The 22,746-nt window shown below is 53.4% G+C and overlaps 1 protein-coding gene across 6 annotated transcripts in view; it reads right to left on the bottom strand.

Annotated features, from left to right (window-relative positions):
• The window catches only part of STRA6 (signaling receptor and transporter of retinol STRA6), a 60,644-nt gene that overhangs the window by 14,366 nt on the left and 23,532 nt on the right, over positions 1 to 22,746 (bottom strand). For 4 of the 6 annotated variants that reach the window (XM_054040984.1, XM_054040985.1, XM_054040982.1 and 1 more), the window contains 7 exons: positions 11,214 to 11,292; positions 9,796 to 9,881; positions 7,274 to 7,413; positions 6,127 to 6,293; positions 5,563 to 5,685; positions 2,022 to 2,231; positions 1,588 to 1,655 (listed from right to left, as the gene is read on the bottom strand). In XM_054040984.1, coding sequence (XP_053896959.1) covers positions 1,588 to 1,655; positions 2,022 to 2,231; positions 5,563 to 5,685; positions 6,127 to 6,293; positions 7,274 to 7,413; positions 9,796 to 9,881; positions 11,214 to 11,292 — 873 coding nt within the window. The remainder of the gene's footprint in view (positions 1 to 1,587; positions 1,656 to 2,021; positions 2,232 to 5,562; positions 5,686 to 6,126; positions 6,294 to 7,273; positions 7,414 to 9,795; positions 9,882 to 11,213; positions 11,293 to 22,746) is intronic. The other 2 variants (XM_054040987.1, XM_054040986.1) reach the window with 2 other exon arrangements.

Raw genomic sequence — 22,746 nt, forward strand, 5'->3', positions numbered from 1 at the left:
TGGTTATGTATGAAACCCAGTATAGATTACATTTACACCTATAATGTGTGTGTTTTGAGAGTGACAGAATACTTGATGTTGGAGGGTAACGGTGTGTGGAGAGATTTTCTTTGCTTTAGACTGTAATGAAGTTTTCAGTGTCTCATAACTAAGGCTGCGAGTTTGTCACGGAGGTCATGGAATCATGGAAAGTCACGGAATCCGTGACTTGTGCAGCCGCACCGGCCACTGCCCACCCCGCCCCCCCAGCAGGAGTTTGGGTAGGCGGCTCAGGGCTGGAGTTGGGGCACGGGAGGGGGTGAGGGCTCTGGGGGGCACTTACCTAGGGCGGCTCCCCGGAAGTGGTGACATCCCTCAGCTTCTAGAGGGAGGTGCAGCCAGGGGGCTCTGCATGCTGCCTCTGCCTGCAGGGACCACCCCCGGAGCTCCCATTAGCCACGGTTCCTGGCCAGTGGGAGCTGCGGAGCCGGGGAGGAAGTAGCATGCAGAACTGTGTGACTGCACCTCCACCTAGGAGCTGAGGGATGTTACCACTTCCAGGGAGGCACAAAACCCAACATCCTTTCCTGGCCCCTTCCCCCTACTCACTCCATCCCCCCTCCCGCTGTTGCTCGCTCTTCCCCTCTCTACCTCACTTTCACTGGGCTGGGGCAGGGGGTTGGGGTGTGGGAGGGGGTGAGGGCTCCAGGGTGGGGCCTGGGATGAGGGGTTTGTGGTGCAGGAGGGGGTTCTGGGCTGGGGCAGGGCATTGGGGTGCAGAGGGGGGGGGTCTGACCTGGGGTGGGGGGTTCGGGCTCCGGCCAGGCGGCACTTACTTCAGGTGACTCCCAGTTGGCAGCACAGCAGGGCTAAGGCAGGCTCCATCCTTGCCCTGACTCCATGCTGCTCCCAAAAGCGGCCCTCATGTCCAGCTCCTAGGCAGAGGGGCCAGGTGGCTCTGCACAGTGCCCGCACTCACAGGCGCCGCCCCCGCAGCTCCATTGGCCATGGTTCCAAGCCAACGGGAGCTGCAGAGGCGGTGTTCAGGGTGTGGGCAGTGCACAGAGCTTCCCTGGCTGCCCCTGCACCTAGGAGCCAGACATGCCGGTCACTTCTGGGAGCTGTGTGGAGCCATGGCAGGCAGGGAGTCTGCCTTAGCTCCGCTGCACCGCCGACCAGACTTTCAACGGCCTGGTCAGCAGTGCTGAACGGAGCCGCCAGGGTCCCTTTTCGACCAAGCATTCTGGTCGAAAACTTGATGCCTGGCAACCCTAGTCCCCCCCTCCTCTTCCCCAGCACCCCCACCTGGGCTGAACCCCCCCCTCTTCCCCAAGCACCCATGGTGCCCCCAGGCCACCCTCCTCCCCAAAGATTTAATCAGGGGTATATAGTACAAGTCATGGACAGGTGACGGGCTGTGAATTTTTGTTTACTGCCTACAACCTGCCCATGACTTTTACTAAAAATACCTGTGACTAAAACATAGCTGTATTCATAACCCCCCATTGTGTTTAGTGACTAGAGGGTCACAACCCCCCAAGTGAGAAACACTGGATTAGAGCCAGGCAGAGTTCCTGCGGAAGAGGAAGAGCATTGTTTTGGCCATACCTTCTTTTGTGTGTTCTTTTGGCCAGGATAGTCTTCAGGTATTCATTATAATAGCCACTCCCTACAACCTTAAAGAAAGCAGCACAAAAGCCCACTTGTTATTTGGATACAGGACACAGTCGGATGCTTGAATCAATGCTATGGTTCTCTCTCCTTAAAGTGGTCATCTACAAAGGCCCTATAGGTAGCCCTGTGCTCAAAGGTGTCCATCTTTGTCCAATTCTTGCTTCCCTTTTGTCCCGTCTGAAGAAAACCCTTCCCTACATTCTTTAGGGAAAGCATTGCACCATCTACTGGCAGCCTCCAATATTGAATTCATTCAACACTAAGGCTAGGTCTACACTACGGGGGGGTTGGGTGGGGGGCGACCTAAGATATGCAACTTCAGCTACGTTAATAGCGTAGCTGAAGTTGCGTATTTTAGGTCGACTTACCTGGCTGTGAGGACGGCAGCGAGTCGACCGCTGCCACGCCGCCGTCGACTCCGCTTCCGCCTCTTGCCGTGGTGGATTTCCGGAGTCGACGGCAGAGCCATCGGGGATCGATTTTATCGTGTCTTCACTAGACGCGATAAGTCGATCCCCAATAGATCGATTGCTACCTGCCGATCCGACGGATAGTGAAGACGTGCCCCCAGTATCTTCCTTCAAATAGAGGGACATTAAGCAGTTGCATTCAACTATAGGAATAAAACTTCCCCACCAAGAAGAGTTACCCAATCCCCATTTTAGATGAACAATTTTTATTGCCATTTTACAACAAAACATTTGAGTCAGTCACTCCAGAAGAAAACTGACTCATTCACTAGAGACTAAATATCAATCTAGAGGTGAGGATCACAGGCTCCAATCCGGAAGACCATGTTGATACCAGACCGACCAAAAGGAAAACACTCAGTCCAATGCTAAGAAACACTGGGAATAGGATTTAGATGAACTAGAGGGTTCTTTAGACTAAATCCAGGATTTGGTATAACACTAAGAAATCTGCAAGGTGTGGATTTGTTTGTATTTTGGGTTGGGGGTCAGGGAGGGAGTATGTGTTATTACATTTTTAAATAGGTTTCCCCCCATATCCTCCAAACAAAGGTTGTCTGATCCTAAGGGATTATCCCCTACTGCCATGAAAACCTAGGGGGCAAACAATGAGACACCAGTTCTGGGCTGAATGGGACCCATTGATGCCTAAGCTTTTTGAGCTAAGGAGATTACACAGAAGAGAGATTTTCTTTCCCTCCAAATACAACAAGAAAAAACCCAGAACCATAAACCTGCTGCCCTCTGGGGCACTCGTGGGCACCGCCAGTGTGCCAACAGCTGGCAGCTAACACGTGGATACCTGGAGAACTTGGGATACAGAGGTGGCAAGTGGCAGGAGCTCAGCCAGAGGGAGCAGGTAGGGAATAGGCAATACTCCCAGCAAAGGTTCAAGAATTAGCATTGACAGCACCTATTCTGAAGTAGGAGGGGCAGGCATTTAGAACAAGTTAGACTAATTGCCTTCTTTCCTTGCAGCCCAGAATGATGGCAGCAGATGGCTTCCATAGCCTGGATCATTCCAAGACAACTCAAAATGGAAGCCTTCCCTTGCTGAACAACAGCCAGCTGCTTTGCTCTCATCACAGGAGGTTTGTTATGCATCAGAGGTGCTGGAACAATTTATATAGTTGAAATGCTGATGACAGAAGCTATGGAAATGTATTTGGTGTTTTTTATTACTACTTCAAGCCAGGGGGTGCAGCAGCACCCGTAGTTCCAGCACCACTGTTATGCACTGAACTTCAGCCACACTCCTCTTATTCTGGGAGATCTAGGAAAGGACAGGAGCACCTTGCGCATTGGTGGGAGCAACTAAAGTACCAAATGGCAGCATTATGGGACTCTGACTGAAGCTGAGTTCCAAGGGGTAGGATACTGGGAGGTGACCAAGCACCAGTAGAACAGATGTATTAAAGACTGATAACTCAAGCTTGAGAGATGAGCACCTTCCAATCCTCCTTGCATGTAATGACATTTGGCTGGGGTGCAATCAGGATGTTGCAAGGAAAGAGGAAGTTCAGTGTCTTTTCAAACAGGGCTAATGCTGGATGTGGAGGAAGGCTGCCTGCTAGGCCCTTAGAATCTTAGAATATTAGGGTTAGAAATCATCCAGTCCAACCCCCTGCTCAAAGCAGGACCAATCCCCAGACAGATTTTTACCCCAATTCCCTAAATGGCCCCCCCTCAAGGACTGAACTCACAATCCTGGGTTTAGCAGGCCAATGCTTGAACCACTGAGCTATCCCTCCCCCCAGTGACAGCAGAGAGGAGATAAAATAGGAAGGTTTGTTGGCTTGGAAGAATGATTAAAAAGTAACTTAAGTGATTGCAAACCCCAGAGTAGGGGGTGGGTGGGAAGTGACGAACACAGAATCCAGGACAGGGTTTATTGGAGAGTCAATAGAACTGAGTGAAGAGGCTCAGCAGGTTGGCTCAAATGAACATATAAAAGCTTGATTTTCAGTTGACACCCTTAGGTTTGCAAGCTCATGGGGACATTGATTTCCTCCGCTTTCTGGGCAAGCCAAAAGTTCCCCCTAGAACAGCCTCTTCCCCACCATTCCAGCTTCTGATCTTAGCTGGAGCCCAGAAGTAATGAAATACCAGGGGGGAAAGCTAATCAAATATTTGCAGAATTTGGACTAGAGCAGTGGTTCTCAAACTGCGGGTCAGGATTCCAAAGTGGGTTGCAACCCAGTTTTAATGGGGTCGCCAGGGCTGGCATTAGACTTGCTGGGGCTCAGGGCTGAAACCAAAGTCTGAGCTCCACCGCCCAGGGCTGAAGCCCTCAAGTTTCGGTGCCCTGCAGGGTGGCAGGGCTTGGGCTTTGGCCCCCGAGTCCGGGGCAGTGGGGCACAGGCTTTGGTCCCCCTTCCTGCGGTCATGTAGTAATTTTTGTTGTTAGAAGGGGGTTGCAATACAATAAAGTTTGAGAAAGCCTGAACTAGAGGCTCTGTTCACAGCATAGTGTTTAGCTAAGTCGGTTCCTGAAGCCTAACCCTACAGAAACACACAGGGCCACCTTTGCAGAGCCTGCCTCTGGTTTTCACCCAGCCATTTCTAGCCACTCAGCTGATTAAGCCTGCAAACAAGACACAGACATAAATAGCATGTGAGCAAGTGATGCACTCGGTTTGCGCACATAGATAATCATCCTAGTGTGCAAAGTTGGATGTGGAAAGTGTGCCTTACAATTGGCGAATGGGGCCACCCAAGTTCGCCCCTAAGGGATTGTTTACACTTGAAAGTTACTTTGGATTAGGATGGGGCGTGAATTTTAAAAAGTCACGCAGTAGCTATTCAGGAATAAGAGTGTGTCCACAGAGGGAACTACTGCAAGTAAATTTCCCTGTAGATAAGCTCTAAGTAGAAGGCCAGACAGATGTGGAAACAATATGAGAAAACCATCAGGCAGAGTGATGACTAGTCAAAAGCATTCAGTGACCATGGACTTCAGAGAACCAAGATCAGTACCTCAGGCATTTTCACTACAAAATGGGAATGATCTATTTCGCACATAAAAACAGGAGAGGCCTGCTATTAAGAAAAAAAAAAAAAAGTATACACATGGCATTTAAAGTATTGCAGAACTAACCAGATTTCATGCCAGTAAGACAATACACTCCAAAATGTGTATTAAAAGACATAAAATACAGGCAATGGCATATTTCTTGAAAGTTGTCTGATTCATGCCACATTTTTTGTCTCTTCTGTGCCCAGCAGAGCAGATGTGGCCACATCTTCAGCTCTGGTCACAGACACTAAAGTCTCATTCAGTAATTAATTAGCTCACACACATGATCAAAATTTGAACCAATAACTGGTACATAACTGTTGCACAGGAGTAGAACTAACATAAGGGGTGAAATTGATATTTTCTTTGACTCTTAGCAAAGTAAACATAGCATAGATCCAACAGAAAGCTGCAGTGCATTACCTCTCTAGCATCTGGTTTCTCCTGTGTGAAGCTCCTGACAAGCAGCACTGGATACCAAATGCTCAGGACAACGAGGCAGAGGATAATAGGAACATAAGACAGCAGGGAATAATACCTGTAAATCTGGGGAGAAGGGGACAGCTGATAAGTGTGGTTATCACTTCATACTTCAGCACAAGCCTGTACATAGGTCACAGTACATAGACTACTACAACTTCCTGCTCCTGTTTCCCCTCCATCCAAACAGTTCAGATTCACAGTCTAGGGTTCCTCAGGTGCTTGCAGATACCCAGAATACAGCAGTAGCCAAAAGCCTTTTTCCATCTGCATTGGGTTAGGAGGTTGCAAGGGCTCTGCTCCGATGTGGCCTGCATTACATTTATGCACACCTTCGGCTCCTTCAAGAAGGACCGGACTTGAGGCTTCACCGTGAAAGAGTCTCCCAGTTCCAAGCACCAGCCATTCATCCCCACTCCCTTTCCACTTACCTGGAGATGTCTTTAGTAGCTGATGTGACCAGGAAGGAAGAACAATGCCCATGTTATGCATCTCATTTGCATTTACCTTGGGCGACTGAGGGCAGTCCACTTTCTGCCAGATATGGACCAGACAGTGGCACCAGGAGAGCAAGCAGCCTACGAAGTACCCGGCTCGGTGTCTGATTGTGGCGCATGCAATTAAAGGATAATAGAAGGCAGGGTAATAGAGCAAAGCCATGATCTTCCAGTACTCTAGACAAGGGTGGGGGGAGAGAAAAAACAAAATTGCAGAGCTCTCAGTAGAAGGATTAATAGGCAAAGTGATGCCCTTGACTTGCATATGGGGTTAAGAGGAGATGTTAAGCCACCCAAAGCTGGAGACTGGAAATCTAGTCCATGCTAACAGCATGCAGGGACCAGCCAGCGATGGCACCTCTCTTCCCCTTGGCACCACCATCACACAAAGGCTTCCCATCAGCCTGCCCCATGCAAAATGCTCACTGGATGAGACCTTAGCGGTGCTGCCTTCGCTTAGCAGAATTTAACTGCCGGGATGCCTTCGCTTTGCCATATAAAGCTCAGATGAATCCTCACCTTTTAGATCAAGGCGCTTCCCCTCCAGCCCCAGTTGGTTTTGTTTGGTTCAAGGAACTCAGCATCTGCAGCTCCCATTCACGTCAACTGGAGCTCTGGCTTCCCAGTGTCTCTACAGCAGGCCCCACCAGTACTAATGCAAGTGATGGAACGGCAGTACTACACAGGGCCTGACAGAGCACAAGGCTGCTTCACAAAGTTTGGCCTGAGTCACAACAGCCCTGGCTTTTTCAACAAAGCCCTGCCTCCCACCTCCCCCAGTTGTAAAATGGTCCATTGTTAGCAGTAGCACACGCTGTCTGAAAATCTGGAGTATGTTCGCACTGATCTGTGTGCGAGAGGGCATGCAATAGATTGGCCAAATGTTGCCTAGGGGCAGGACCAGGGAGGGCCCAACACATTTAAAATATTAAAAACAAACGAATGTGTGCATGGGGGGAAAAGTAACCAAAAAATGTAGACAGTTATTCAGAGTATCACCCAGTTAGAGGAAAGCCTGCACCGGAACTGAACGAGATCCCTGTGCCCACCTGGGACAGCCTATGGGGACAGCCCTGGCTTCTGAGGGTCCCAGTGGATTGAAACAGCAAAACATCCGCGAATTTCAGAAAGAAATGGCCCAGTGCCACCTGCATTACCTCGACTACGCGGGGAGGAGCTGGCAATGAAAGGCAGGGGGTCAGTATCCAGCACCAGCACACAAATAGAAGAGAAGAGGATTCCAAACACTGCCGCCACCAGCCCCTGGTGGCCCTCTGCCTCCAAGAAATTCACAGGGCTGCAACAATCGGGACGGGGGAGAGAAAGAAGAGGGTTAGAATGAGAACAGATAGGGTGCACCTCACCCCCACCTCTCCATGGAGACCACCTTTCCCTCTGCTGCAGACAGCTTGAGAGAGAAGGGCACAGTGGTTTGGGGCACCACATTCACCTGTCTCTGCCACAAAGGGTAACCACTAGGTGTATCACACAACAGCTGGGCTAGGGGAGTTACCACAAAGCCCCCATTGAGTGACCAGTGGGATGTATCTGTGTCCCCCGTTTTCCTGCACTGCTCATCACCAAGGTATCTGGATGGGTCCCCCATGCCCTTTGTTTAGCTGGAAGAAATTGAGCCCCAACCTGACCCTGCCATAGCCATACACTGGGCTTCTCTGAGCTGCCCTAAGGACACAGGTGGTTCTTCACGGTCATTGCGGAGTGTCCCTGTCACATTTGCAGGGAACATGGAGCTGCAACCTCTCTCGGGGGTGGATAATTCTTATTTCTACTGCCTCAAAGGCATGCGTGGTGATTTACAGACTAAACAGTAAGATCATGGGAATTCATGATCCATATGGTTCTGTGGATATGGGGAAAATGGTGCATGTGATATATCTTGACTTTACCAAAGCTTCTGATACGGTCTCCCACAGTATTCTTGCCAGCAAGTTAAAGAAGTATGGATTGGATGATTGGACTATAAGGTGGACAGAAAGCTGGCTAAATCATCGGGCTCAACGAGTAGTGATCAATGGCTCGATGTCTAGTTGGCAGCCGGTATCAAGCAGAGTGCTCCAGGTGTCGGTCCTGGGGCTGGTTTTGTTCAACATCTTCATTAATGATCTGGATGACAGGATGGATTGCACCCTCAGCAAGTTCACAGATGACACTAAGCTGGGGGGAGAGGTAGATACGCTGGAGGACAGAGATAGGGTCCAGAGTGACTAGACAAATTGGAGGGTTGGGCCAAAAGAAATCTGATGAGGTTCAACAAAGACAGTGTAGAGTCCTGCACTTAGGACAGAAGAATCCCATGGACTACTACAGTCTGGGGACCGACTGGTTAGCAGCAGTTCTGCAGAAAAGGATCTGGGGATTACAGTGGACAAGAAGCTGAATATGAGTCATCAGTGTGCCTTTGTTGCCAAAAAGGCCAACGGCATATTGGGCTGTATTAGTAAGAGTATTGCCAGCAGGTCGAGGGAAGTGATTATTCCCATCTATTCGGCACTGGTGAGGCCACACCTGGAGTACTGCATCCAGTTGTGGTCCCTCCACTACAAAAGGGATGTGGACAAATTGGAGAGAGTCCAGTGGAGAGCAATGACAATGATTAAGTGGCTGGGGCACATGACATGTGAGGAGAGGCTGAGGGAACTGGAGTTATTTAGCCTGCAGAAGAGAAGAGTGAGGGGGGATTTGATAGCAGCCTTCAACTATCTGAAGGGGGGTTCGAAAGAGGATGGAGCTAGGCTGTTCTCAGTGGTGGTAGATAACAGAACAAGAAGCTATGGTCTCAAGTTGCAGTGTGGGAGATCTAGGTTGGATATTAGGAAACACTATTTCACTAGGAGGGTGGTGAAGCACTGGAATGGGTTACCTAGGGAGGGGATGGAATCTCCATCCTTAGAGGTTTTTAAGGCCTGGCTTGTCAAAGCCCTGGCTGGGATGATTTAGTTGGTGTTGGTCCTGCTTTGAGCAGGGCGTTGGACTAGATGACCTCCTGAGGTCTCTTCCAACCCTAATCTTCTATTATCAGGGCTGCCACATGAATGGCAGAGTGACTCAGAAGCAACAATCCTAGTCATAGCTCTTAGTTTGCCTAAAGAAAAGCTTCCCCATGCTCTTAGGTCATCCTGGTGGGGGAAGAGGAGTGGAAGAGGGGAAAGCCATGAAAGCAGTAAAGAGAAGGTGGTTCAGGTCAGGTTAGATAAAGCTCCAAACTTTAAAATTCTTATTGTGAACTTGAAGACAGCTGAAATTTTTGACTAGAAAGAGCCTGATCCAGCCCTTCCTGCTCTAGCCTGGGGTCTGAAACACAGCCTTGAATTCTGCATCTGCCATTTCACTTCCTAGCCTAGTTACATGCCATGCTGTAAAGTGCCAAGGTGCCAAGCTACCCAACAGCCGACTCTCTGCAAATCGGAACACTAGATAAACCAATGGCTAATAGGTGCACCCACCGAACTGTGCTCACAGTCTTTTCGGATGGCAAAACCAGAGACAGTTGAGGAATCTGGGCCATTGAGAGATTTCAGCAATTTCAGTCTGAACAGCATCAGGGAGTGCAGAGTCACATGAAAACAAATGTAAACCTCAGCCAAGGTTGCTTGTGGGGCAAAGGGAGCAGTGTTGGTGGATGTGTGCAGAGGTGTGGATATGGGGTTATTCTGGGTACCTCAGTAGTCCAGGTGCTCCATTCCAAGAGCTTTTATAGAGGCTCTTGCGTTTCACCAACAGAGACAAGACTATCAGCACGGCCAGCTGCAAAGAGAGCCAATGACAAATAAGCAAAACAGTGAAAGTACCTATGAGGGTGCAAACCTCTGGCCCCATCTCTTTAAACACTGACCTCATGGGTGGATGTGTGGGGATATCAGATACCCAATGAGGTGTGCAGCTGTGCAAGAAAGTGCCAAACAGAGAGATGCTTATAGGTCTAAGCAACAGGGAATCAACAGTGGGCAATAAGTCAGTCCCTGCCCAAGAGGGCTTGAGGCTCCCACGTGCAGGTAGGTGAAGCAACTGAATAAAGGGCAGGAACACAGTTCATGGGGCACAGAATGAACCAAAGAACAAGAAAGGGAGCTAGATCCTCAGCTGACATACATCTGTAGCTCCCATGGACTGTACCGGAGCCAGGCTGATTTATGCACACGAACTGAGGATCTGGCCCTTATCCGCACCCCAGTATTTGAACAGATATAGAACAAAGTGGATCAATACAGTCTCTTGCCACCCCATTCCTTGTAACCTCTCTTCCTTCCTCCATCATTTCAGTAGTTTTACCTTAGATGCACTGTCCTTTTGTGGTAATAGTCCTGTTTCCAGGATACCAGATCCATCCCTGTGCTGGGTGGCTCTACTTAACCTTGTGGATATACAGGCTCAACTAGTTCTGCTAAGGCCACTTAGGCCCTAGCATGAATTTCTAATTCTCTCTGTTGAAGGGAAGCATGATCAGTGATGGGGGAACTCCAGAGAGGTCCGGGGGGACCTCTCTGGAGTTCCATTTGGGTCTTTCTCCTAACTACTCCAAACTTCGGGGGGGGGGGGGGGGGTGACCAAATGTCATTACCAATTAGTGCCCAAGTGAGTGGCCTGGGTGAAGAGTTGCGGGCAAAGAGGATTTCAGTGAAGTTCTAGTGGACAGGTGTCTATCTTGCAAAACTACTACTGTTATTGGCATGCTTCCTGGGAACCTTTGAAGAGGAGCCAAAGGCTGAGTGGGACACAGGGACCAAATTACCCTAAAAGCAATACCTTGGGCAGCAAGTGGAAACATGAAGTACAGGCTGCAGCAGATCATCTGTTCTTCACCTGCTTCCACAATTGACAGCTCTGCTGAGTTAAACCTCCAATCCCCACATGACAGAAACAGGAGCAGTGCAGGCACTCATATCATGCTCATGAGCACGGCTCACAGATTAAGGCCAGAAGGGCCCTTGATGGTCATCTGACTTTCTGCATGGTCCGGCCAGAGAAGCTCCCCCAGTAATTACTGCCTCAATGACGAGGACGGACAGATAAGACTTCCCTCTGAAGGCTGCACAAACCCCAGCCTCATCCAAAGATGGAATCTCTGCAGATACTTACAGATATAGGAGCCATGCAGGTGTGATAAAGACGGTAGGGGATGGTGGGATCGCAGGCTAGGATAACATTAGGAAGCATACTGAAAGAAAATAAATAAAGCCACTCAAAATACATTCATTACATAAAGGAGGAGCAAAGACTTATGTAATCACAGGTCCTAAGCCTAGAGGAGCTTGAGGAGAATTCTGCAGTAGATGTCCTTCCAGCCTCAAGGGGAAAGTATATTTTTTATTCCCCATCGATTGCACGTGTGTCAATAATTTAATTATGCATACAAAAAGCTTGCCTTCTGCAGAGCAGCCCAGAGGGATGCTAGGTAGATTTTACATAGTAGTTTAAATATATTCCACTAATAGGAAAGGATATGTACAGTAATTCCTCACTTAACGTTGTAGTTATGTTCCTGAAAATGCTACTTTAAGCGAAATGATGTTAAATGAATCCAATTTCCCCATAAGAATTAATATAAATACAGGAGGTTAGGTTCCAGGGAAATTTTTTTTGCCAGATAAAAGAAAGACACACACACACAGTATACATTTTGAACAATTTAATACTGTACACAGCAATGATGATTGGTTGAGGTGGTGGAGTCAGAGGGTGGGATATTTCCCAGGGAATGCCTTTCTGCTACATAATGAACTAGCACTTGGCTGAGCCCTCAAGGATTAACACATTGTTAATGTAGCCTCATACTCTACAAGGCAGCAGGAATGGAAGGAGGAGACACAGCATGGCAGAGAGAGACAGAGACACACACCGTGTGTGTGTGTGTGTGAGTGCGAGAAAGCACACAAGGTGCATTGCCCCTTTAATTATTGTGACAAAGTTCCTCCTCTATCTTGGTGGGTCCTGCACTTATTAGCGGATTTTCTTGCCTCAGAAATTCACCATGTGGGTTGGGGAACAGCCCAGAGACCTTCCCCTCTGGACAAACCCACAGTCCAGGTCAATTGGGAGGTTTGGGGGGAACCCGGGCCCACCCTCTACTCCGGATTCCAGCCCAGGGCCCTGTGGACTACAGCTGTCTATAGTGCCTCCTGTAACAGCTGCATGACAGCTACAACTCCCTGGGCTACTTCCCCATGGTCTCCTCCAAACACCTTCCTTATTCTCACCACAGGACCTTCCTCCTGGTGTCTGATAACACTTGTGCTCCTCAGTCCTCCAGCGTTAGCTAGCTAGCTAGCTCCTCGCACCTCTTGCTCACAGCTCCTCACACTCACACTACAAACTGAAGTGAGCTCCTTTTAAAACCCAGGTGCCCTGATTAGCCTGCCTTAATTGATTCTAGCAGCTTCTTCTTAATTGGCTCCAGGTGTCCTAATTAGCCTGCCTGCCTTAACTGGTTCTAGCAGGTTCCGGATTACTCTAGTGCAGCCCCTTCTCTGGTCACTCAGGGAACAGACAACTGTTCAGCCAGTAACCAGTGTGTTTGCCTTTGAACAGACTCCTGTACCCCACTGACCTGGAGGGAGGGAGGCAGAGAGCTGCTTCTAGGCCCTGGGTTTTCCCTACAACTGCTGTCTGTTGCTACTGCTCCAGCTACTCCCCTAGCTGGGCTAACCTCCCTCCCCCTGACATCTCTGCTACCTGCTTGCTGGCTGGCTGCTAGACCCCACCCCCCACACACACACACACCCTTGGTTGCTGCTGCTCCAGCTACAGCCCCTTGGGCGGGGCTGCTGGCCCACTCCCCAGAGGAGAGGAGGGAGGGAGCCAGCCATTGCTCCTGCTGCTGAGGACACCACCACCACCGACACCTGAGAGGGGTCCTTCCTGCTGGCCACCAGACTTCCGCCTGCTGTGTTTGCTGCTGGGAGCTGCTGGAGCCCCGAGGAGAAGGAGAAGAGGACCATCTGCCAGTAGGGGAGCGCGTAGGAACAGACCACCGTGGAGGGGGTTCTCACGGACTGAGTAACTTTTGAACTGTGCTCTTGTGGTGGGGGTCTAGACTGTGTTTGTGGGACACAGGGGTGTGGCGTGGAGCCTGCCCCCTGGTCTGTGTCCCCCCCGACCCCCACCACCACCACCATCATCGTTGCCCCCTCCACCTCCCCCACTGGCTACTTACCATCTACCTCAAGCTCCTGCCTCTGGGATTTCAGCTGCTCACCTAGGCTTGCTATGCCCTGTTGCCATTGGGCCTGATACAGGAGCCAGCTTCCAAGGACTTCCTTTTTGTTGCAAGCGCACGTGGGTGCATGTACCCCCTGCTTTTTGACTGACCCCCTCCCCCCTGCAACAAGCCCCCAGCTTTGCCCCTGCTGCCTACTCATTTGTCCCTTGCTGCCTTTTGCCCCTCCCCCTAGCCCCAGCCACTCGCTTGCTCCAGTTTATTTGCCTGCCCCGCCCTTTCCCTCTGCAGCCTTTGTTTGACCCGCCCCAGCCTCCGAAGCTAGCCCTGTGGTTCCTCTGCCCCATTTCTCGCCTGGTTGCTCCCTTCCCCCTGCGGTCCCCTTGCCCTGATTAGCCCCTCCCCTCGTGCGCCCATGTCCCCTCCTATGCGCTTGTGCCCCTCCCCGTTTTAGTTTGATTCTATCTCACTGCACCCCCCCAATGCTGTTATCCTCCCTTCCTTGGTGCAAAGAGAGGAGCCGGAAACCTTCCCTGAGTCGGTGACTGACCCCTAACCCTTGATAGCCCCCCCATCCACCCTCCCCCTTTTTTTGGCACCCTCCTCCCCTGCCTACAGCCTAGCGGGGAGGAGTGGTCGACCTGCTTCCCCTTTCCCTACCCCCCCCCCTCCAGTGTTTGCTCTCCCCCTGTCCTCATTATGGCAGGGGACAAGGAGAGTGAGACCCCTTGGGCAGACCCTGCTGCCCCTCCTCCACCCGCCCCACCATCATCCCCCCTAGCCTCTACCTCAACCGCCGCTGCCGAGCCACCTACTACCACCCCTGCTGGAGCGCCGGCAGCGGTGGGTAACGAGGTGACCGCCGCTGCTGCCACGTCCCTCGCCCCCTCTGACTCTGGGGGAGTGCCCCCAGCGGGCAGGAAGGGCCAGGGCACGAAGAAGGGTAAAGGCCCCGCTAAAAAAGCCAGGCCCTCCATGGCAGGGGGTGCCCCCACTGCCACAGCCCCACAACAGGCCGCAGCATCCCTCCCTGCTGTTCCCTCCACCAGCTCTATGGGTGTCCCACCCCCAGCTCCCAGGGCATACGCCCAGGTGGCGGCAGCCTCCCCGCCTGCCGCTACGTTATCTCCCCCATCCACCACCTCTGCTACCATCTATAGTGGCCGGGGCCCCTTCCCCACCTTGACCAGGAAGCACGGTGTCCATTGCCTCCTGGTACCCGCCTCGCCCCACGTGGAGACCTACGTGCGGGCGTTGGCAAGGGTGGTGGGGCCCACGGCGATTGTGGCAGCCTCCAAGATGTACGGCAAGGTCGTCTTCTTCCTAGCATCGGAGGCCGCCACCCAAGAGGCAGTGGAGAAGGGCCTGGCGGTGGGGGGGGTGTACGTCCCCCTGGAACCGCTAGAAGACCTGGGCGCCCGATTGGTCCTGACTTCTGTCCCTCCCTTCCTTCCAAATGCCGCCCTGTTACCCGCCCTCTCTACCCTGGGGAGGCCGATCTCTGTGGTCAGCCCTCTCCCACTGGGCTGCAAAGACCCCGCCCTCCGTCATGTCCTCTCGTTCCGCCGGCAGGTACAGTTACAACTACCGCCGGCGGTACGTGACGGTGAGGCGCTCGAGGGGTCCTTCTTGGTCCCCTACCAGGGGGCCCGCTACCGGGTGCATTATTCAACGGGGGAGGCCCGGTGCTACCTCTGCCGGGCGATAGGACACGTCCGGAGGGACTGCCCTTTGGCCCGGCATGGAGGGACATCAGGGACCCCCGAGCCCCGGCAGGGCGCCGGCCCCATCATCGCCGGCGGCCCTAGCTGCCCGGCACCCGAAGTCGCCCCTCCTCCTTTCCGGCCCACCAACACTCCCGCTCAGGCCCAAGTGCACCTAGACGAGCGAGAGGGCCCCGCCTCTGCCGCCTACGATCTGGCGGGATCTGTGGAGGAGGGTGAGGTAGGGATATCGCCAGGCATAGAAGAGGGCTTGCCCCAGGGAGAATCCTCCCTCCTCCATGCTGCCCCACCACTGCCTCCCCGAGTCCCTAAGCCTTCGCTTTTGCTCCCTGACCCAACTCCTGTTAGCCAGCCCCCGGATGATGTCATGGAGGGCTGGTCCTTAGTACAGGGAAAGCAGGGCAAGCGGAAGGCTCGAGCTCCGCTCCTTCTCTCTGATGCGGTAGCCCCCCGGAAGACCAGGAAGGGGGGGCACCGATGCTGAGCCTTCCGCTTTGCCCCCGGGTGGGTTTTGTCCACCATTACCAGCTAGGGAAGACGTGGCAGCATCGGAGGATAGCACTACCCCTCCTCCAGAGTCCCTTCCTATGGAAGCCTCTGATGAAGCCCCTCTCGCCCCCTTACAATCTGAAGCCCCTGCACGCACCATGGCGAGCGTCGCTTCGGATGCAGGCGGGAAGAGCCCTGGGGTGGTGGAAGGTGATCTCCCTTCCATTTATGAGGAGATCGAGGCCCTGGGTCTGACCCCGGTTACGCAGGGGGAGGACGACCCTCTGCCAGCGGGCCTCGATCTGAGCGACCTGGCCTCGGCCCCCCTTTCCCCATGTTCCATCCCCCTACCCACTGCTTCCGCTCCCGCCTCCAAGGAGCCCCTGGACTCTTCCACCAACCCGGCCGCAGATGGCACCCCGCTAGTGGCCGCCGAGCCTCTTGAGACGACAGCCAGTGCCATGCGACCGGCACGCGAGTAGCCAAGGGACTCCCTCATGGCTGAGGGACAGCCGACCTCCTTCCCGGACTCGTGCCCCATCATTGATTCTCCACCTACAGATCCGTGGCCTTACCATCTGCCTTGGGGCACAAGTCCGGCATCGCCGAGGGCCCACCTCCATCCCTGCAAATCCCTGAGCCCCTTTGTGGTGTGCCACCCCCCCCCACCCAGTGGCCTGGCTGCTGAGGCCCCCGATCCCACTATCGCCCCTGTCCCTATTCCTGACTCCGACCCTGCTCCTGTCACCGATCCCGTCCCTGTCCCCTCCACTTCCCATGATGCTATTGCCGCCCCTGGGGTTGTCTCCTTCCATATCCCAGAGGATGACCCCCAAGGAGCGGCCTTTGTTTTTCCCTGTCCCGACCCACCAGGGGCTGCTATTTTCCCTCCGCCGCCCCCCATTGAGTCAGGGTCTGAGGTGGGCCACGTGGCGCCAGCCCATCGGACGCCACGTCGAGGGTCTGGCCCCTGCTTGCCCGTCTCGGTGGGCCACGGGGCTGTGACAGGGGCCCCGCTGGGGGATAGCCATAGATCAATAACCCCACCCCCCCATACGCTGAGAGAGGAGCTACGGGACTTCCTTGAGGATGTCCGTGGCTCCCGCAACAAGGTACAGCTTGCACTCCAGCGATGGGGGGATTTCCATCAGATCCTCCGGGCCGCGAGGGCCCTCATGGGGGAGGGTAAGAGGACCGGGAGGCAGGCCGCCGCGGCCTACCAATGGGTCCGCCTCTTCCGTGACTCCTTAATTGCTTATGGGGTAGGTCACGGATTGTTGCGCGGCCCAACGGAGGCCGTGGGTGTCTCTGCTAGCGAGGATCCCCCCCAGCCCTCCTCATGGCACCGATCATCTTCGCAACATTAAACACCCGGGGCTGTAGGATGGGTCTCCGCAGGAGCCAGGTGCTCTCCTTCCTTCGGGAGGGAGGGTACTCTGTGGAGTGGAGGTCCATCAGTCGTACCACTCCCGGTTGGACCACATCTATATGTAACGCTTCCATCTTTCCCGGGCCCACTCCTCCAGCATCCGGCTGGCCCCTTTTTCAGATCACCATCTAGCCACCGTGACAGCCTCTCTCTGTGCTGAGAGGCCGGGGCCGGCCTATTGGCACTTTAATAATAGCTTGTTGGAGGATGTAGGCTTCGTGGCGTCCTTCCGGGAGTTCTGGCTGGCCTGGCGAGGGCAGCGGCGTGCCTTTCCCTCGGCGCAGCGGTGGTGGGACCTGGGGAAGGTGCGCGCCCGGCTCTTCTGCCGTGACTACACCCGGGGCGCCAGCCGACGGAGGGATGCGGCGATAGGGCAGTTGGAACGGGAGGTCTTACAGCTAGAGAGGCGTCTGGCCGCCAGCCCCGGTGATCCATCCCTCTGCGGAGCGTGCCGGGAGAAGCGGGAAGAGCTGCGGACCCTCGAGGACCATCGGGCCCGATGGTCCCTTTGTTCGATCCCGCATCCGCCTCCTTCGGGAGATGGATCGCGGTTCCCGCTTCTTCTACGCCCTGGAGAAAAAGAGGGGGGCCAAGAAGCACGTCACCTGCCTTCTAGCGGCACCCCCCTCACGGATCCGGCGGAAATGTGTGGGAGAGCCAGGGCCTTCTACGCAGGTCTTTTCTCCCCGGATCCGACCAATCCTAACGCTTGCAGAATGCTCTGGGATGAACTCCCGACGGTCAGTACGGGCGACCGAGACCGGCTGGAGCTGCCTCTCACTCTGGCCAAGTTCTCGGAAGCCCTCCGCCGCATGCCCACCAATAAATCTCCGGGCATGGACGGGCTGACCGTGGAGTTCTACTGCGTGTTTTAGGACGTCCTCGGCCCGGACCTTGTCACCGTCTGTGCTGAGTCCTTGCAGGGCGGGGTCCTCCCTCTTTCGTGCAGGCGAGCCGTGCTCACCTTATTGCCGAAGAAGGGGTACCTCCGCGATTTACGGAATTGGCGTCCCATCTCACTCCTCAGCACGGACTATAAAATCGTAGCGAAGGCCATCTCGCTGCGGCTAGGGTCCGTGCTGGCGGACGTGATCCACCCAGACCAGACCTACACCGTCCCGCGCCGCACCATCTTCGACACCTTGTATCTGGTCCGGGACCTCTTGGAACTCGGGTGTAGGGATGGTCTGTCGTTCGCCCTCCTGTCCCTGGATCAGGAGAAGGCATTTGACAGGGTGGACCACGGGTATCTCCTGGGCACTCTGCGAGCGTTTGGCTTCGGGCCCCAGTTTGTGGGTTTTCTCCAGGTGCTGTACGCCTCCGCAGAGTGTTTGGTCAGGCTCAACTGGACCCTGACCGAACCGGTCAGCTTCGGGCGAGGAGTACATCAAGGGTGCCCCCTCTCGGGCAAGCTGTATGCTCTGGCGATCGAGCCCTTCCTCTGTCTCCTCCGTAGGAGGTTGACAGGGTTGGTGCTGCGGGAGCTGGAGCTGCGGCTGGTCGTGTCGGTGTATGCCGATGACGTGCTCCTCGTGGTCCAGGACCCGGGCAACTTGGTGCGGGTGGAGGCTTGCCAGACCATCTATTCGGCTGCCTCCTCCGCCCGGGTCAACTGGGTCAAGAGCTCTGGCCTGGTGGTAGGGGACGGGTGGCAGGCGAGCTCCCTCCCACCCACGCTTCAGGCCATCCGGTGGAGCGTGGGTCCGCTGCTCTATCTCGGCATTTACCTTTCTGCCACGCATCCGTCTCCGCCGGAGAACTGGCTAGGTTTAGAGGGCAGAGTGTCGGAGCGGCTCTGGAAATGGACAGGACTGCTCCGGTGTCTCTCCCTTCGAGGGAGAGCACTAGTGCTCAATCAACTAGTCCTGTCCATGCTCTGGTACCGGCTCAACACCCTGGTCCGGCCCCAGGCTTCCTGACCACCCTCCGGACATTGATTCTGGAGTTCTTTTGGTCAGGACTGCACTGTGTCTCTGCGGGGGTTTCTCCAGCTACCCCTGGAGGAGGGAGGGCAGGGTCTGAAGTGTCTGCACGCTCAGGTCCACGTCTTTCACCTCCAGGCCCTGCAGAGGCTCCTTTATGGTACAGGTAGTCCGGCATGGAGCGTATTGGCGCACGCCTTCCTGCGCCGTTTCAGAGGGCTCCGATATGACCGGCAGCTCTTTTGTCTCTATCCAAGAGGTCTTCCGCGAGACCTCTCCGGGCTGCCGGTCTTCTACCAGGACCTCCTCCGGACCTGGAAACTGTTCTCAGTGACCAGGTCCGGGGCGGCCACCGTAGGGGCAGATCTCCTCGCGGAGCCCCTGCTACACAACCCCCAGCTCCGTGTGCAGGTGGCGGAGTCCCCCATGGTGCGCCAGAGGTTGGTCCTGGCAGAAGTCACCAAAGTCGGAGAGTTCCTGGACTACGACCGGGGAGACTGGCTGGATCCCCTGATGCTCGCTCAGGGCATGGGGCTCTCCAGACCTCCTCCTCCCCAGCGCGTGCTTCAGGAGGTGAGGGCCGCTTTACCACCCGCTGCTCGGGACTATCTCGACCAGGTCCTGCAAGGGGGCACGCCTCGCCCACCCTCCACTCCAAGCCCTCCAGACCTTTTCATCGGGCCCCTGCCCCATAGACCCAATCGTCCCCCCACCCCCGTCCCTTCACCATGAGCCGGCTGCACAATATGCAGCCGGTTCTGTTCCGGACCGTGCCAAGGAAACATCTATACACGCTCGTGCTCCACGTTCTTCATGTACTCACCCTCACGTCCCGCCCCGATACGAAGTGGCGGGACCTCCTGCCACCTCTGGAGGGTGAGGAGCCCCGGTGGGCCAGCCTTTATTCTACTCTGATCCCAAAGCCCACCGGGGACATCAGTTGGCGGCTCCTTCACGGAGCCATGAGCACGGGCATGTACTTGGCACGGTTTACCCCTATCCCAGACACCTGCCCCTTTTGCAGCGTGAGGGAAACCCTGGTGCATGTTTACCTAGAGTGCGCCAGGCTGCAGCCCCTAGTCCAGCTTCTCCAGGATATTTTGTTATGATTTTGGTTGCACTTTTCCCCTCACCTTTTTATTCATGCACTCCCTATCCGTCGCCCCACAAAGTCACGGGACCTCCTGGTCAACCTCCTCCTGGCCCTAGCAAAACTGGCCATCTATAAAACCAGGGAGAGGAGGTTGGCCGATGGAGTCTCCTGTGACTGTGGGGCCTATTTCCGGTCCTCCGTTCGTTCATGTATCCAGGCAGAGTTCCTCTGGGCGGCATCCACTGGCTCCCTTGACACCTTCGAGGAGCAGTGGGCGCTGTCCGGGGTTCTCTGCTCGGTGTCCCCCTCAGGTTCCCTTCTTTTGACCCTTTGACCTCACTCCTGTCCCTATTCTTTTATTAGTTGTCCCCCGTAATTTTTTGGTCTCCAGGCCCTGTGGACCCCCCCTTAGGCTGGGGGGGGATCCCAATAGGACCAGACTCCTGTACCCCACTGGTCTGGGTCTGTCACAGTATGCTGACCCCACTCTCAGTACATTGCCCTTTTAAGTAGATCAGCAAGTTGAGATAGCAGCTGCTGCCAGCAAGCTCCCTCTGTCCTGAGCCCTGTCCTGTTCCCTTCCTGCTCTGTGAATGGTGTAAAGGAGCCAGGGGGCTGGGGACACCCTGACATCAGCACTCCTCTCCCCGCCCCCCCGCACAGCAAGCAGGAGGATCCTGGGAGCAGCCCACGGCAGTGGGGGGAGGGACAGCTGAACTGCCCTGCAACTGATACTCTGCTGGATGGCTGCAGCACAGGGAACTTAAGGGAGCTGACAGGGGCCTGCCGGCCCACTCTGGTTCCAAGCCCCTACTAGCTCCAAGGGGCTGCTCTTCCTGCAAGCAGTGAACAAAGCAGGCAGCTGCCAAACAAAGTTATAAGGGAGCATTGCGCAACTTTAAATGAACATGTTCTCTAATTGATCAGCAATGAAACAACTTTAACCCAGATGACTTTATGGAGGAGTTCCTGTATTACAAAAGAAAGAGCAACCACATGACAGACGGGCTGATGTATGAGCAAAGATTAAAAGACAATCAATATGCATAGTTTAGCTCAGTGACTCAGGGAGACTGATCATCATGTAAAACATGTGTTTGACAGGAGTAAATGCCACAGCCAAGAAAGAGAAGGGGAATTGTTTAGAGTGGGCCAAGGCAAAATAACTAGGAGTAACGGGTTCTAATTAAGCAGAGGAAAGTTTAGGTTGAATATGAAGTCAAGTTGCTTAACAGCAGGCCCAATCCTGCCAGCACTGAAGTCGATGAGCCTTTTGCCATTGACTTTAATGTGAGCAGGATGGAGTCTGATGACTGTGAAAGAGGCTGCTGAGGGAGGTAATTAGAGACCTATTCCTCACGTAGTCTGGACAAAGCACTGGGGAAAGTTTAGAGGAATGGGGTCAGAGAGGCTAGGTGATGCTCCTAAGGTTCCAGCCAGACTCAATGTCAGAGTCACTCCCAAATGCTGACTCCCAGTCCTATGTTAATTTCATTAGGCAACAGCAGCTGGAGGATTTGACTAGGGATAGCAACCAAACATTCAGATGTCAGTGAACAATCTGGGGGCACAGAGTCTACTATTCAGTCTGAGTCGCTCACAAGATTTTCCAGACCTGCGACAGAAATACCACAAAATGCACTTGGGGGCCAGGGAGGACGTGTTTTAAGAACTTTTCCAAACCTTTATAAAGGTTCAGGAAGAGTTTTGGATGAAACCTTGGTTCATGCAGCCTTAGTTTTAATGGAATTCTATGTGAGGCTCAAAAGCCTCTTGGTTTGAAAAACATTCCTGCTTCATGTTACATGTCCCACAGGTCCCTTGACTTTGATGTAGCCTCCAGAGATGAGTTATCCTGTGACAATACCCCATTCTATTGATGTTACCTCTTAACCATAGTTTTATGCCATATATATATCCAGCCACATTTGAATATTTAAAGGCCTCTGAAACACAGCCAGGAGTCTAATGGCCCAAGCACAGAGCTAGAGACTTAAGTTCTAGACTTGACTGCCACCAGTTTGTCCCGTGACAATGGACAAGTCATTTAATTTCTCCATCGCATCAGTTTCCCAATCTGTAAAACAGGGATAATGGTGCTTCACCACCTTTGTAAGGTACTTTGAAAGCCACATCGGTGCAACACTCTGTAATGACGATCATCATTATTGAACTCCATTTGGTTTTAGATAGCCAGACAGAGAGCATACTGACCTTTAGCGATCAGGGCTCTTCTCTGTGCTGACTGCAGGCAAACTGTAACATATGCACATGAGCCTTCCCCAGCAGATTTCCATTCATTCCTGCAGAGCTGAGTTTCAAACCGGGAAGAACCCATACTCTCTGTGTTTATAAGTTGTTCTGAGGTTACCATTAAAGCAGTTATAGATACCATAGATGCAGCTCTGGAAGCAGAACTGAAAATCTGTCCATCTGTCCTGATGGTCAGAGTGCAATAAAGGAACTCTATATTTTAATTAGTGCTAACCAAACAGCAAGTGTATAAACCTATTATAAAGCAATCAAACTGCTTCTACAAGCAGTCTGCATTTGCAAACACATTCAGCTATTCCTGCTCCTCTTCTCTGCTAACTGCTCTCCTTTGCCATATTTGAAGTCTCCTGTCATCTCAGCATTCCCCAGTCCCACAGAAGCACCACACACTTTCCATCTGAATGGCTTTTATTTTAAAAGTAAAATAAATAAGAGAGCAAAGAAAGTCTCCAAAGAGCAGCGTGTCTCCCCTGTAACAGGCAAAACAGTTGGTGGCTGTGCAGTATGAGATGAATTCCTCTCCAC

The sequence above is a fragment of the Malaclemys terrapin genome, chromosome 10 (genome assembly GCF_027887155.1).
Source record: "Malaclemys terrapin pileata isolate rMalTer1 chromosome 10, rMalTer1.hap1, whole genome shotgun sequence".
In the NCBI taxonomy this organism is placed as follows: domain Eukaryota; kingdom Metazoa; phylum Chordata; order Testudines; family Emydidae; genus Malaclemys; species Malaclemys terrapin.